Genomic DNA, 12,257 nt, shown 5'->3' with positions numbered 1-12,257 from the left:
CAACTCTTACAAGAATTCACAAAAGTAGAGAGAATTTTATTCGAGCAATTCTTACACAAGAAAAATGCTGCATTTCATGAATTCGTAGCGCGCTTTAAGGCGCCTAGCATTTGTGTCAATCAAATGTGTGTGGATGTTTAACACGAGCTTGTAAACAGGATTTAGACATAATGTCAACATTTTCATGTCCTCTATTAAAACTTCTTTTCTCAATCGTTTGCTCTTTTAAAAGTAAAGCGCGGTGGGATGAAGTTTTTAAAAGAGCAAACAAAACATGCCGGATTCTAATACAATATATGTATATATGTACGTACCTACTCGGCAAGTGAAAGTGAAAGTTCGAAGTCGATGCAGGTTTGTTTTGTGTTTTTATGCCTATTCTTCGAAAATAACGTTTTTAGTGGCGTCACCGAAATGAGATGAGTGCCAATCGATCTGCGAGGATTTGTTGTTCCGCATTCAGAGCTGTGGCACAGATCGGATGAGTTGATTAGAGATATTTGAGTATTACCCCCAGACCCATAAAAAAGTAACAGCGCGTGAAAAAGAGACGAGAGCGTTTAACGAAATAGATGATATTCAAGTCGCGACGCAAGGCAATGTTGATCGTTTTTTTTATTTTCAATATTTGTAACATCACTCCTACCGTATAGACAGTGACTGCACAGTTTTATGTTGGTATCCTGAAGAGGCTTCGTTCATGCATTTTTCTTGTGCGGCCCGAACTCACCGAGAACGGTTGGATCTTGCACCAGCATCCCTCGCCCATTGTGCGAAAAAAAGAGTTGCGACGTTGCCGTTATTACAGTTAGAGCTCCGTAATTTCCCACAACGCCTTTTCTTATATTCGAAGTTTTAGGAAACTCATCATGGCGGCTCACAGAAAGCTAAGAAAGTTGGGACCACAGTGCTTAGCAGGTTATCTTCGAAAGATTACACAGATGGGCATAAATTAAAAATGAAGAACCAAACTTTTCCGAAGGTTTTTGATGTACTGAATACAAGCCTAACTCAAAAACCTGACTCAATGACGTTTACGTGCAGAAGACTTCAAATTCCGGAGCACCATTGAAAAAACCGCTACTCTCATTGAAAACGGACTTGCATGGGGCCAAGACAAATTTAGAACGGAATTATGCAAACGTAATATTCACGGGTGAATCTTCTTTTTGCGCGAATAGTTGCATACGTCGGTCATTGTGTACCGCTGATAGTCGACAACTTCAACGAACTTTTACGCACCCTGTTAAGGTTCATGTTTAGGGCTGCTTCTTCGAAAATGGAATTGGCCGTTTATTTGTGTTTCCCGCCAACTTGAATGCAGTTTTGATGAATAAAACGGGCTGTATGGCAAGTAGCGCCGTCTTGTTGGAACCAAATGTCGTGGAGATCACAGGCTTCAACTTTCGGCTTGAAGAAGTCGTTGATCATGGCGCGTTTGCCATTCATTGTTACATTGGCGCCAGCCTGGTCTTTGAAGAAATATGGGCCGATTATTCCTCCAGTCCATAGGCCACGCCAAGCGGTGCTTTTCAATGGTTATAATGGGGTTTCTTGAATGACTTCGGGTTGCTCTTTAGCCCAAATATGACAATTTTGCATATTGACGTAGCCATTAAGGGGTTATATACAGTTAGAAGGCCGAAAAAAGCGAAATTTCCAGATTTTTTTCTGAGAAAACTTTTAAATTTATTGATCTAAAAATTTGTACACATAATATGTTATCCTTTAACTGCATTTTAGGACTTAGTATTAGTAAAAATATTTATTTGGAAAGGAGCTACAGCTGATCTCTGGGAGCTCCTCTCAAAACAAGACGTTTTGCGTCTCTGAACTGGATCCTCAAAAATTAAAAAACCAAACAGATTTCGTTAAAGTAATGTTAAATCTAGTAATTAATCGAAGGAATAAGCAAAATACATTTTTTTGTTAAAATGGCGGTTTCTCACTTTACATAGGATGATTTTTTTTTTCAAATTTGCGTGTAACTTCGAAAATATTCAGCGGAACGATATTAAATTTTGTGTGTATATTCTTAAATATATGTACATTAAGAAAATCAAATAAAAAAAGCATCGCCCAAAAATGGGCCTCTGAACACCATAAGTTGGCTTAAACGCGCGATGAACACTTTTCACAAAGCGTCGATTTTCGTAATGCAGTTATACGATTTGTATTGGAGTCATAGTCTGGTGGAACTCAACTGTGAAGACGACATTGGTGAAGAAGCTGGAGAGAGTTCAGAGGTTGGCACTCAGTGGAATCAGTGGGGCGCTTCGAACGACTCCACTCTGGCACTTTTGCTAGGAACTCCCCATCAGACTCAAATTCAGATTACCGGACCACTGCAGTGTGTTCCAGGCAGTGGTAGCCGCAATCAAGGAAGCAGCTGATTGGCTGCTCACATGCGTACTAACAGTCAAGAAAGTAAATATTTACTCCGACAGCCAAGCGGCAATAAGAGCCCTCGGGTCAATGACGGTGCATTTGAAACTGGTCAAGGAATGCTTGACCTCACTTTCGACTGCGTCCGAATTCTTTGACATAAGCCTCATCTGGGTACCTGGTCACAGCGACATTGCGGGAAACTGTGAGGCAGATGAGCTGGCCAGACAACGGACATGTAAGGTGATTTCCCCGCGAAGGGAGAGAATTGGGATCACCCTGACTACCTGCGGTCTGCTCCTGGGAAGATGGGCATCGCGCCGACTCAGCGAGCGTTGGACAAGTACACAAACGTGTAAGGTTGCGAAATCCTTCTGGCCACGTGTGGACCGGGGGCACTCGGGGCGCTCGGGCGAGCTTCTAAGGTTGACAAAATATCAGCTCTCGAATCTCGCGGGTTTTCTCACAGGTCACTCTGCACGAGGAATGCATGCTGTGAGATTTGGAATCACCTCGAGTCCTTTTTGCGCTGGATGTATGGAGGATGAGGTAGAATCATCTCAGCACCTTCTCCATAGCTGCCCTGCTCTGGCGTGTCCAAGATCCAGCCATCTTGGTTCTTACTTCTTTTGCTGCGCCTACTGATATAGCTGGCGCTGACATTAAAAATCTGATAAATTTCATCAGCAGCACAAAGCGGTTGACGCAAACGCAGCATAGTCATCGTTCGTAATCCACACGCTCCTAACCATCCCAACACCACCTCTCCCCGCCCTCTCCCTATATCCCATCGGTCTTTTTCTTTCCTTGGGCAACCATACCAACTTAACCTATACGATTTGTAAACGTTTTTGAGGCGTAAGTCTTTCCATGATGAAATGTCAATGAATACTGAAAAAATTATGTACATATTTAGTTTGACAGCAGTCAAAAAACGCTATTGGAAAAAGTACCTGCAATCTGATCACCATTTATTAGGTTATGTCGGTCACACTTCTATTAGACAAAGTATCAGTGTTTTGTTTTTTTGTTAATGTCGTAACAGTATCTCAAAAAGCAACTCTCCAGCCTCTCAACTAATTTTTACATCTAGAAATATATTATTTGTTGCCGAGATATCGTTTATAGAATTTACCCCTTTCAGGCACTACAATCCTCCTATAGCTCAGCCGCTTATTATTTACGCAACTACCAAATTCATTTAAAAAGCAATTTCTTATTATGACATATACCTTTTTTTGTTGCATTTATTAAAATTGAAAATTATATTATTTATGATATTAATAATGAAAGCCTTTTAAATTTCACCACTACAAATATGTATGTATATTTAAATTTCATTTAGGTACATATGTATGTATGTATAAGTATGTATTTATTTAAGTTTGTTGCACTTCTTAATTCGCTTATCTTTGGAAGCCGTGTAAAAGTTCATCCATCTGTGTATGTATAAGTGTGTACATATGTATATAAGCTTCGTTAGATAATCGGATTCATCGTCAAAACCCAAATATTCCAGTTTGTTTCTATTTTGCATTATAATGTATGATAATATTTTTCTCATAGGAAACTCACTCTAAGGCCGTATATCTTTTCAAAAATAATTACAAATTTAAAGCTAGTAAATATAAACAAATTTTGAAAGCAGTTTGTTTTTATAAATCACAACAAATAATTAAACTAATAAAATTTTAAAAATAAATTTGTGTCCACTAAAACTTATATAAAATGCTTAACAATATTGAAATCAAATTCTCAAATATATAATAATCAATCCTTCAAACGTTTGGTGGTGCGTTGCTCCAATTTCAGCAATGTTACCTGGGCGGCTTGCAACATGTGGCGTGAGGCCTTATATATCCACTTCTCGAAAATTTTCGAATTAAGATAGTAAACTTTTCGTATACCCGATTGTATAATAAGTTTGGCGCATTCATTGCAAGGCATTAGTGTCGAGTATATCGTAGCGCCGTGCAAATCAGTTGGCTGTGGTCCGATAATGGCATCCGATTCGGCATGTATGACATATGTGAGCTTATTTTTTAATTTATCTTTGTCCTTGCCCCATGGATATGGCTGGTTCGTGTAGTTCGGTGGAAAATGATTGTAGCCAATGCCAATAATGCGATTTTTCTTGTCAACAATACAAGCACCCACTTTCGTTTTGGGATCCTCACTGTGTGTTGAGGCCAGTATTGCTATGTCCATGAGGAATTCATGATCTCTTAGTAGATTATTATCGCCTACATTTATAATGCGATTTTGATCAACCGTTATGCAATGCTGGTTTCGATTGTCTAAATTAGTTTCATATTTCATAACGAGTTTGACAATTTCACTATGAAAATTTTCATCTGTTAACAGATTCACAAATCCTTTATTTTCCTGTTCACATGGCGACAGCGAAAGAGAGCGAAAAGCGGTTAGAGGTGATGCATCACGTAAATCGGCGCTGGGCCGGCTGTGTCCGTCACTATTAGGGCTGTTGTTGCTGCTGTTTGATGAGTTGGATTTCGGTGTAGGGGGCAAATCGTCATGATCGTGATTTGTCATTGTTTGTATATATGGCTGCAATGAAAATAAAGATGGTTTCAAAATAAAAATCAATAAAACAGAGTTCAATAAAGAGGACTTGTAAAATTATTGTATGTCTAGATAATGCTACTACTAGAATGCCCAACGGAAGAATTCAAAAAAGGGTGTTTATTTTGCGTCCAATTGGAGGAAGAAAGAGAGGCCGACCAAGAAAGGACGTAGAAGCAGACATAAAAGCGATGAACGTTCGTAATTGGAGAAATAAGGCAAGATAGAGACTGAATTAGAGGCGGATTGTTGATAAAGCTATGGTCCATCACAGTCTGTGAAGCTAAGTTGACTTCTTCAATTGACTTCAGCTTTTTGCTAAATCCTAGATGTGCAAAAGAAACACACTCCCACAAAAAACGTAAGCACCATACGGCTTCGATGCTTACTGAATTACTTACTTATCTACAATAGTACGAATCACCGCCTAGTAACACCGAGGTACTAGAATCCGGAAGCAAACCCCATTTCTTTTCATATATTATTTTACAAGATTGTAGATGGTCATCAGCTCTTTTTACGCGCTTGTCCGCATTCTACTTTTACTTAGCATTTCCCATCTAACCATTTTGAAAGGTTAGGCTAAAGCCCCGGGCCGAGAACTCCAGCATATTTTTGTGCATTGTGACGTTGTTGTTTTTGTTGTATGTAGTTCACAAAAGCGCGCCCAGTGCAGTGACGTAATCATCGTCGTCGTGTTGTTGGGTCCAGCGGGAGAGGAGTGTTGGATGAGTGGGTTTGGTCGGGCATGTGAAAAGATGGTTAGTGTCGTGGGGGTGCCTCCACATGCAGGGCTTATGTTTAGTATGTCGTGGTCGATTCTGGATAAGTAGGAGTTTAACCTACTACAATATCCAGAACTTAATTGTGTCAATGCCACGCGGGGAAGCTGGATCTCTTTATCTGCTGTAGGTGGTGGATGGACTCCGATTACGGCATTCGGTGGTCGGGAGCTTAAAAAGGTGGTAAGGGTAACCCTGAATGTCGTTTATTGTCTGTCTAAACACTGGCTGGTCCAGTAGTTGTCTGTTCGTTTTGCCCTGGATCTCGTCGGCGTAATTGAGGAGGTTTCCTCTGACGTGGCTGGGAGGCGGCTCTGGCTCAAGCAGGTGTCTGTATGGGTGAAACCAGCGGTAGCACCCAAACAGAAACTCTTTGCTGAGTAGTTTTTTGTACTCCTTTACCGGGAGCATCTGTGCCTCGTTGTGAAGGTGTTGAAGAGGGGACATCAGGAGGCAACCCGTCGCTGGCCGAATAGCAGTGTTTTGGTAAGTCTGGAGCTTTATCCACTGCGAGTCATTAGTTTCAGACGCCCAAACAGGCTTAGCGTAGTTTAGAACCGGCCGGTCAATTGCCTTAAATGTCGCCAGCAACATTTCTTTGTCTTTGCCCCAAGTGCTGCCGGCAAGCGATTTGAGGACCTTGTTGCGATTTTGGACTTTAGTGGCAATTGCGATTGTGTGCGCAGAGAAGGAGAGCAAACTGTCGAAGGTTACACCCAGAATTTTGGGATTGTTAACAGTCGGAATTGGTATGTCATCACCTTAAGTTGAAGTTTGACCTCCTTTGTCCAAGTGGTAAAAGGGTCGCCGTAGACTTTGTGGGGGAAAGTTGGAGATTCCTCGCAGTGAAAAAGTGAGAAAGATCGGTGAGGTAGACGTTCACTTTGACGCACAGGCCATCAATGTCATTGCCCGACGCCATTATAGCGCAATCGTCAGCGTCTGAGACTAGGGAGAATCCCTCTGGTTCCTCGATATATAGAAGTTGAGCAGCAAGGGTGAAAGGACACCACCCTGCGGGCACCTTGCTTGATCTTCATCTGTTTGGAGAATTGGTCTCTAAAAATCGACCACTCAGATAGTTAACGGACCACCTCTTCATCTAGTATCGTGGAATGGCTAACATATAAAAGTGGAAGTAGTTTTCATCCAATCTAAATAATATTTATGCTGGGTGTCAATGAGGTGGGGCATTACGTGTACGAAGAACCAGGTTTAGTCTAGTTTTATTCAGCCGGTTTCGAAATACGCGCATTTACCTAAAAGTGGGCGTACAACCGCCTATTTTTCAATATTTTACTTGAGTCGTATTTTATAAAGGAGGTACAGGTTTTTTGTTTCGTCGGTTTTCAATGCCAGCCTATCTTGAGCAAAGAGTGCATAACATAAAGTTTCGCAAAATTAATAATCCAAATTTGAATAAAATCTTTACTTTTTTTGTTGTTGTTTTGCTAAATATATATTGATATCTAGCTCGATGTGAACACAATTTTAACATCCTTGAGACCAAGTGAGACGGAGTATAAAAAATTCCACGCCGAACTACCCCGATGACATTTCGTTGGTTTACTCTATACTACATTTCAGTATTTTGAAACAAGAAAACCTAAATAATCTCTTTCAAAGATACGGATCACTAGACAAAACCCCGACATACTAAACATATGTCCAGCATGTGAAGGTACCCCGCACGACACTAACCACCTCTTCACATGCCCCATCAAACCCACTCATCTAACACCTCTCTCCCTCTGGACCCAACCCGTCGAAACTGCCAGTTTCCTGGGCCTACCGTTAGATGAGCTAGACGAAGACGACCGGTAATTTACACTACACTGACAGGGCGAAGATACTGCTACAACAACAACAAAAGCTCTTTCAAACGAATGTTACACACACTTCGGTACTTTTGTAACTTACCATAATATTAAGGGAGATCCAGGATATTTCTACGCTTAAGAATTTGTATTTTTCTCTTGTGAGATCAAACCTCGTATATTGCAGCATTATTTGGGATCCATTCTATATGGGTCCATCTTTAAGAATTGAGAAGGTTCAAAAACGTTTCACTAGATTTGCTATTCATTCACTTCGTTGGCCTTGCAGTTTGCCTGCATATAAAAGTAGATGGCTTTTGTTAGCATTGCCACTTTAGAAATGCGGAGAAAAATTTCATCGGTAATGTTTATAAGGGACATAGTTACGAAACATATCAAATGTTACTTCTTGCTGGAGCTAATACTTTTTAATTGTCCCACTCGCAACCTAGACTCAGCAATATATTCCATTTACCTTATCATAAGACCAATTTTAGTCGAAATGAACCGCTTGCACGTTGTATAAGACAGTCTAACCAATTATGCAAACATTTGGATATATTCTGTAACTCATGAGAGACTTTCAAATCAAAACTTATTCTAGAGATACACTTTTTGAATTGTGGTTAATGTATCTCACAGTATTGTTTACCACATATTATATTTGAGCTTTAGTATTAGTAATCTACATATTTGAGTTATACTTCAATTGATGAAAATGAATAAATAAAAAAAAAAAAAATATTTATTTACCAAACGAAACGATGTTTTTCAATTAATGCCGTAACTTCAACTCGATTTCCAAAGTGCACAAAACGCGTTAGCTTAGCTTGATTTTAAACAAACAACTGAAAAAGTCTAAGTTAATCAATCGTCATACCGACCGTCGGTAGTTGTATTCGTTAACAAAAAATAGTCATCACCAGCCATCCAAACGAGTTGTGCATAAAACAATTTCCCTTGAATCCAACGTTGCATAAGATTTGGCAACACTGCATTATTTTCATTTTCCTCACGACATGTCGTGTTATGTAAATTTATTGAATACGTTGCGCCTAGAGTTTGCAAGATATAATAAGAAAAATATCCCTCTTATACTTGGAGGCACTTGCCCAAACAAAACAAATAAACAAAAGCCTTCTTCTATTCGCCATGAGTTAACGAGTGGTGAACAGATGAAACAATTTGGCAATACTGGAAAAGGGCTGCCCAAAATGGTATTTGTTTAGAAGCATTCAATGAGTATTAAGGCCTCTTATTTTCGCTAAGCATTAGCAAGTGGCGAATAGATGAAGCAATTGGTATAAATAAACATGCCTAAAATGACATTTCTTAGGGAAATAGTGAGTTATACCAGTTTTATGAGGTATAACCAAAGTCGCTAATGGCAAATCTAGCATATTTGTTGTCGCTTTCACATAACTCATTAAATTATCCCAACTATCGTAAGAAGAGAAATAGCGAATCGAAGACTAAATCGCTGGTTCGTTGCTAAATTGTTGTTGCTTTCGTATGGCAAAATGTTTCGCTTGGCAAGTAGCGAAACTCTCCAACGAATAGAGAATATAATATTTGTATTCACATTATTGTTGTTTTCTTGTCCATTTTATTGTTATACACCAACGACGGCGTTACTTCCTTATTTATTCAATCGTTACATCACAGCCAGAAATATTCTGACGGAGGTCGCCATCTTGCAATCTATCATGATTACATCAATTGATGAAACTTTTTTTACCGCTTAATCTGTCCTCTAAATTGTCATGCATACCTGCTGTTATCAAAAGCAGCGTACTCAGAGAGCCCCCAGTGAGATGGTTGAGTCCGGCATGTGAAGGGACCCCGCACGACACTAACCACCTCTTCACATGCCCCCTCAATCAGACTCATCTAACCCCCCTCTCCCTCTGGACCCAACCTGTCGAAACAGCATGTTTCCTGGGCCTACCCCTAGATGAGCTAGACGAAGATGACAGATGATATACCTACACTGACAGGGCTAACTACGCTGTTAAAAACAACAACAACAACAACAACAGCCCCCAGTGAGCAACAAAATACACTCCATTGTTGTTGCTATACTGCTACTACTTTGTAAGTGTGCCTTGTAAAGAACGCAAAATTTGCCATCACCTACAAAAATCAGTGAGCATATTAAAAAAAAAGTGTGTTATATTAAAATAAATTATATTTTCTTCTGTTGTTTTTGTAACAGCATAAACATTCCCCATAAAGGGAATGCTGCTGGAGTCGCACTCTTTGGCCGAATATAAATTCGGGTTATTTCGGTTACGTAGAACCAAGAGTCTTCCTTTTTATGTTTGCGAATTACGTGGATTTATATACTTGAATTAAAATTGGAATGTACTGTATTTCGTTTTTGTATATTTCTTATAACTTCAATAAATTCATTTTATGTTAATTTACATATTGGCGAAATTTCTTCTCATATTTGTGTTTATGTGTAAACCAATATAATTTAATCAATACTTCTGAAATAGTTTTACTTAACAGGTTATATAGTAAATTTGTTTGTGGAACAAAAATGAGAAACAAATAGTCGAAAAAGAATAACCACAAATGTGGTATAAAACCAGAGTCGAAATACATTTTAGGTTTAATACGCATACGTTTATGTGTGAATGTATTAGTTTAGGTTTCACTCCATATATGAGGATTAGGCTGTCTTACGCAGTGGGATTGGATTTTGTTTCAAATGCAGGTATATCGACCGCATACGTGACACATCTTTGCCGGATTTGTTCACTTTTGGATTGAAATCGCATAACTTGGAAATACGCTCCCACTCAGTACCTGGCTCCATGGGGCCACCATTCTCAAGTGCTGCCGCCTGCTTTTCAGCGCTACGTGACGCAGCTTTTGTTTTAGCAATAGATTCTTCCGTTTGACGCAACCAATCGTCCAATTCTTGTTTTGCTTGCTGGCGCAACTCTTCCTTCTTACGTTCTTCTTCACGATCTTTCTCTTCGAGACGCTGTTTTTGTTCTTCACGCCATTTTCTTATTTTCTCCGGTTCTATTCGGGAAGGTGGGGGCCCCGAAATACCGACTGGTTCATTTGATTCACCGCCGATCATTTCAAAACTACCGGTGGATGAGCCGAGCCCACCGCTAACCGCATTAGGTGCAAGTTCCTCACTGCCTAGCAGTCCATTGCCACCATCTGTGCTGGGTGGTGCACTGACCGCCGCATCCGAAGGAGGTACTATTTCGGATTCGAGATCACCTAGTACTGATTGTTCACGTGCCAAAAACTCAGCTGCGGGATCAACCTCCTCTTTAGGGGCAAAATCATCACCAAAATCCATTGTGCAAAGATAAAGAACAGCAACTACTGCAAAATTAAAGAAGCAAAATTGGGGCGTATTTTCATTGTAAGTAATTTAACACGTAGACAGATGTGAAGCCGTTTTGTGCTCGTTATTCAACATAAAAGCGGTACATATCTCTGTCCTAGTGGTATTTACCCTTTTTCAGTTTTTTTATTATTTTCCTTTCGTTGAGTCAGCACTATTCACACAAAAATAAAACTTGCAATAAATTTCTTCAATCTGATCACAAAAAACTGCTCTTTTTCTTTGGCACAGAATTGACATTAAAAACGTCAATTTTGACGAAACGAATGAACGAGACAACACTTGTCGCGGAGTCAAATCAAATCGAACAAAGCTGTAAAATGGCGGACAATAAACCAATGAGAAACCTCATAATCGATTATATTCACCGAGTAAAAAAAATACAACTTCCAACACCGAAATAAATATTAACGCGACTACTCTAATAAATATCCCTGCGCGACTAGAGTGGGGCTTACCTCAAAATACTTAATACTTCCAACTTTGTATTGATATTAAAGGGATACAGATAGGCAAACACTGCGCCTCAAAGCAGGGAAGTTGGTCAAGAAACAAAAGCGCGGGCAAAACAATCAGAAATGGTCGCAAATGCAATTAACAGCTGATGTTGCAATAACAGGATGACACATATTAAGGAAATTTATATACTTATCCTTATATCAGATTTACGATTTATATTCTTTATCCTAGAGATCAATAAGATTTAACCACCCCTTGGTGAATTTATAAGTGGCGTCACTAAATTCTTACAAAAATGTATACGCCAGATTATTATTATAATTAAATATTTAAAAAAGCATAACAAGATTCTGGTGAAACTGTATATCAATCTAAAGCACAGAACTTAAGTTAGAGGGAAAGCTTGACTTAAATGCCTATGTGTTGTAGCTCCATATAAATTCCCCACACATATGCGAGGAATGCTGCTGAAGTGACAGTCCTTGACCGATTGTAAATCCGAGTCGTTCCGGTCATGTAGAACCGACTGTCGTGGGAATGTAGAACAGCCTGTTAAGAATGTCGCTGCTCTGTTGTTATTATTGAATTGGGGTAGAAAACAGGATAGCCCTGTATTAAGAGAAGTTCGCCATGCCCTCTCTAACCCTTATACAAAGACTTGGCGAGAGAAAGTGTGGACGTAATTAATTTGTCGGGAAAGAATTTTGCAATATTTATTTTAAAATATTGGTTTACATAAACTAAAAAAAAAATAGTATGCCTCCGCTAAAATTTGGAATATTGATGTTTTATTTAAAATTTTCACTGTATGTATAGGTATGTACATATGTTTGATTTGTTTACGAAAATGTTTTC

The 12,257-nt window shown here is 39.3% G+C and overlaps 2 protein-coding genes across 3 annotated transcripts; both read right to left on the bottom strand.

Annotated features, from left to right (window-relative positions):
• Window positions 1-3,597: 3,597 nt before the first annotated feature.
• Window positions 3,598-11,516, bottom strand: LOC129241170 (deoxycytidylate deaminase). 2 transcript variants are annotated; one of them, XM_054877362.1, is made up of 2 exons: window positions 11,402-11,516; window positions 3,598-4,953 (listed from the first exon to the last, which is right to left on the bottom strand). In XM_054877362.1, exon 2 carries the CDS (start codon window positions 4,936-4,938, stop codon window positions 4,156-4,158), a length of 783 nt encoding a protein of 260 aa, XP_054733337.1. In that variant the 5' UTR covers window positions 4,939-4,953; window positions 11,402-11,516; the 3' UTR covers window positions 3,598-4,155. The 2 variants fall into 2 exon arrangements, with proteins under 2 accessions (XP_054733337.1, XP_054733338.1); XM_054877363.1 differs by lacking the exon at window positions 11,402-11,516 and adding an exon at window positions 8,321-8,498.
• Window positions 9,933-11,222, bottom strand: LOC129241171 (clathrin light chain). The gene is made up of 2 exons (XM_054877364.1): window positions 11,055-11,222; window positions 9,933-10,921 (listed from the first exon to the last, which is right to left on the bottom strand). Exon 2 carries the CDS (start codon window positions 10,893-10,895, stop codon window positions 10,245-10,247), a length of 651 nt encoding a protein of 216 aa, XP_054733339.1. The 5' UTR covers window positions 10,896-10,921; window positions 11,055-11,222; the 3' UTR covers window positions 9,933-10,244.
• Window positions 11,517-12,257: the final 741 nt, after the last annotated feature.

Source organism: Anastrepha obliqua, chromosome 3 (genome assembly GCF_027943255.1).
Source record: "Anastrepha obliqua isolate idAnaObli1 chromosome 3, idAnaObli1_1.0, whole genome shotgun sequence".
Lineage (NCBI taxonomy): Eukaryota > Metazoa > Arthropoda > Insecta > Diptera > Tephritidae > Anastrepha > Anastrepha obliqua.
The sequence above is the reverse complement of the archived record's forward strand: the minus strand, read 5'-3'. Positions and strand labels throughout refer to the sequence as shown.

Coding starts and splice junctions, on each gene's coding strand:
- LOC129241170 (XM_054877362.1), bottom strand. CDS start 4,938: ATGACAAATCACGATCATGACGATTTGCCCCCTACACCGAAATCCAAC.
- LOC129241171 (XM_054877364.1), bottom strand. CDS start 10,895: ATGGATTTTGGTGATGATTTTGCCCCTAAAGAGGAGGTTGATCCCGCA.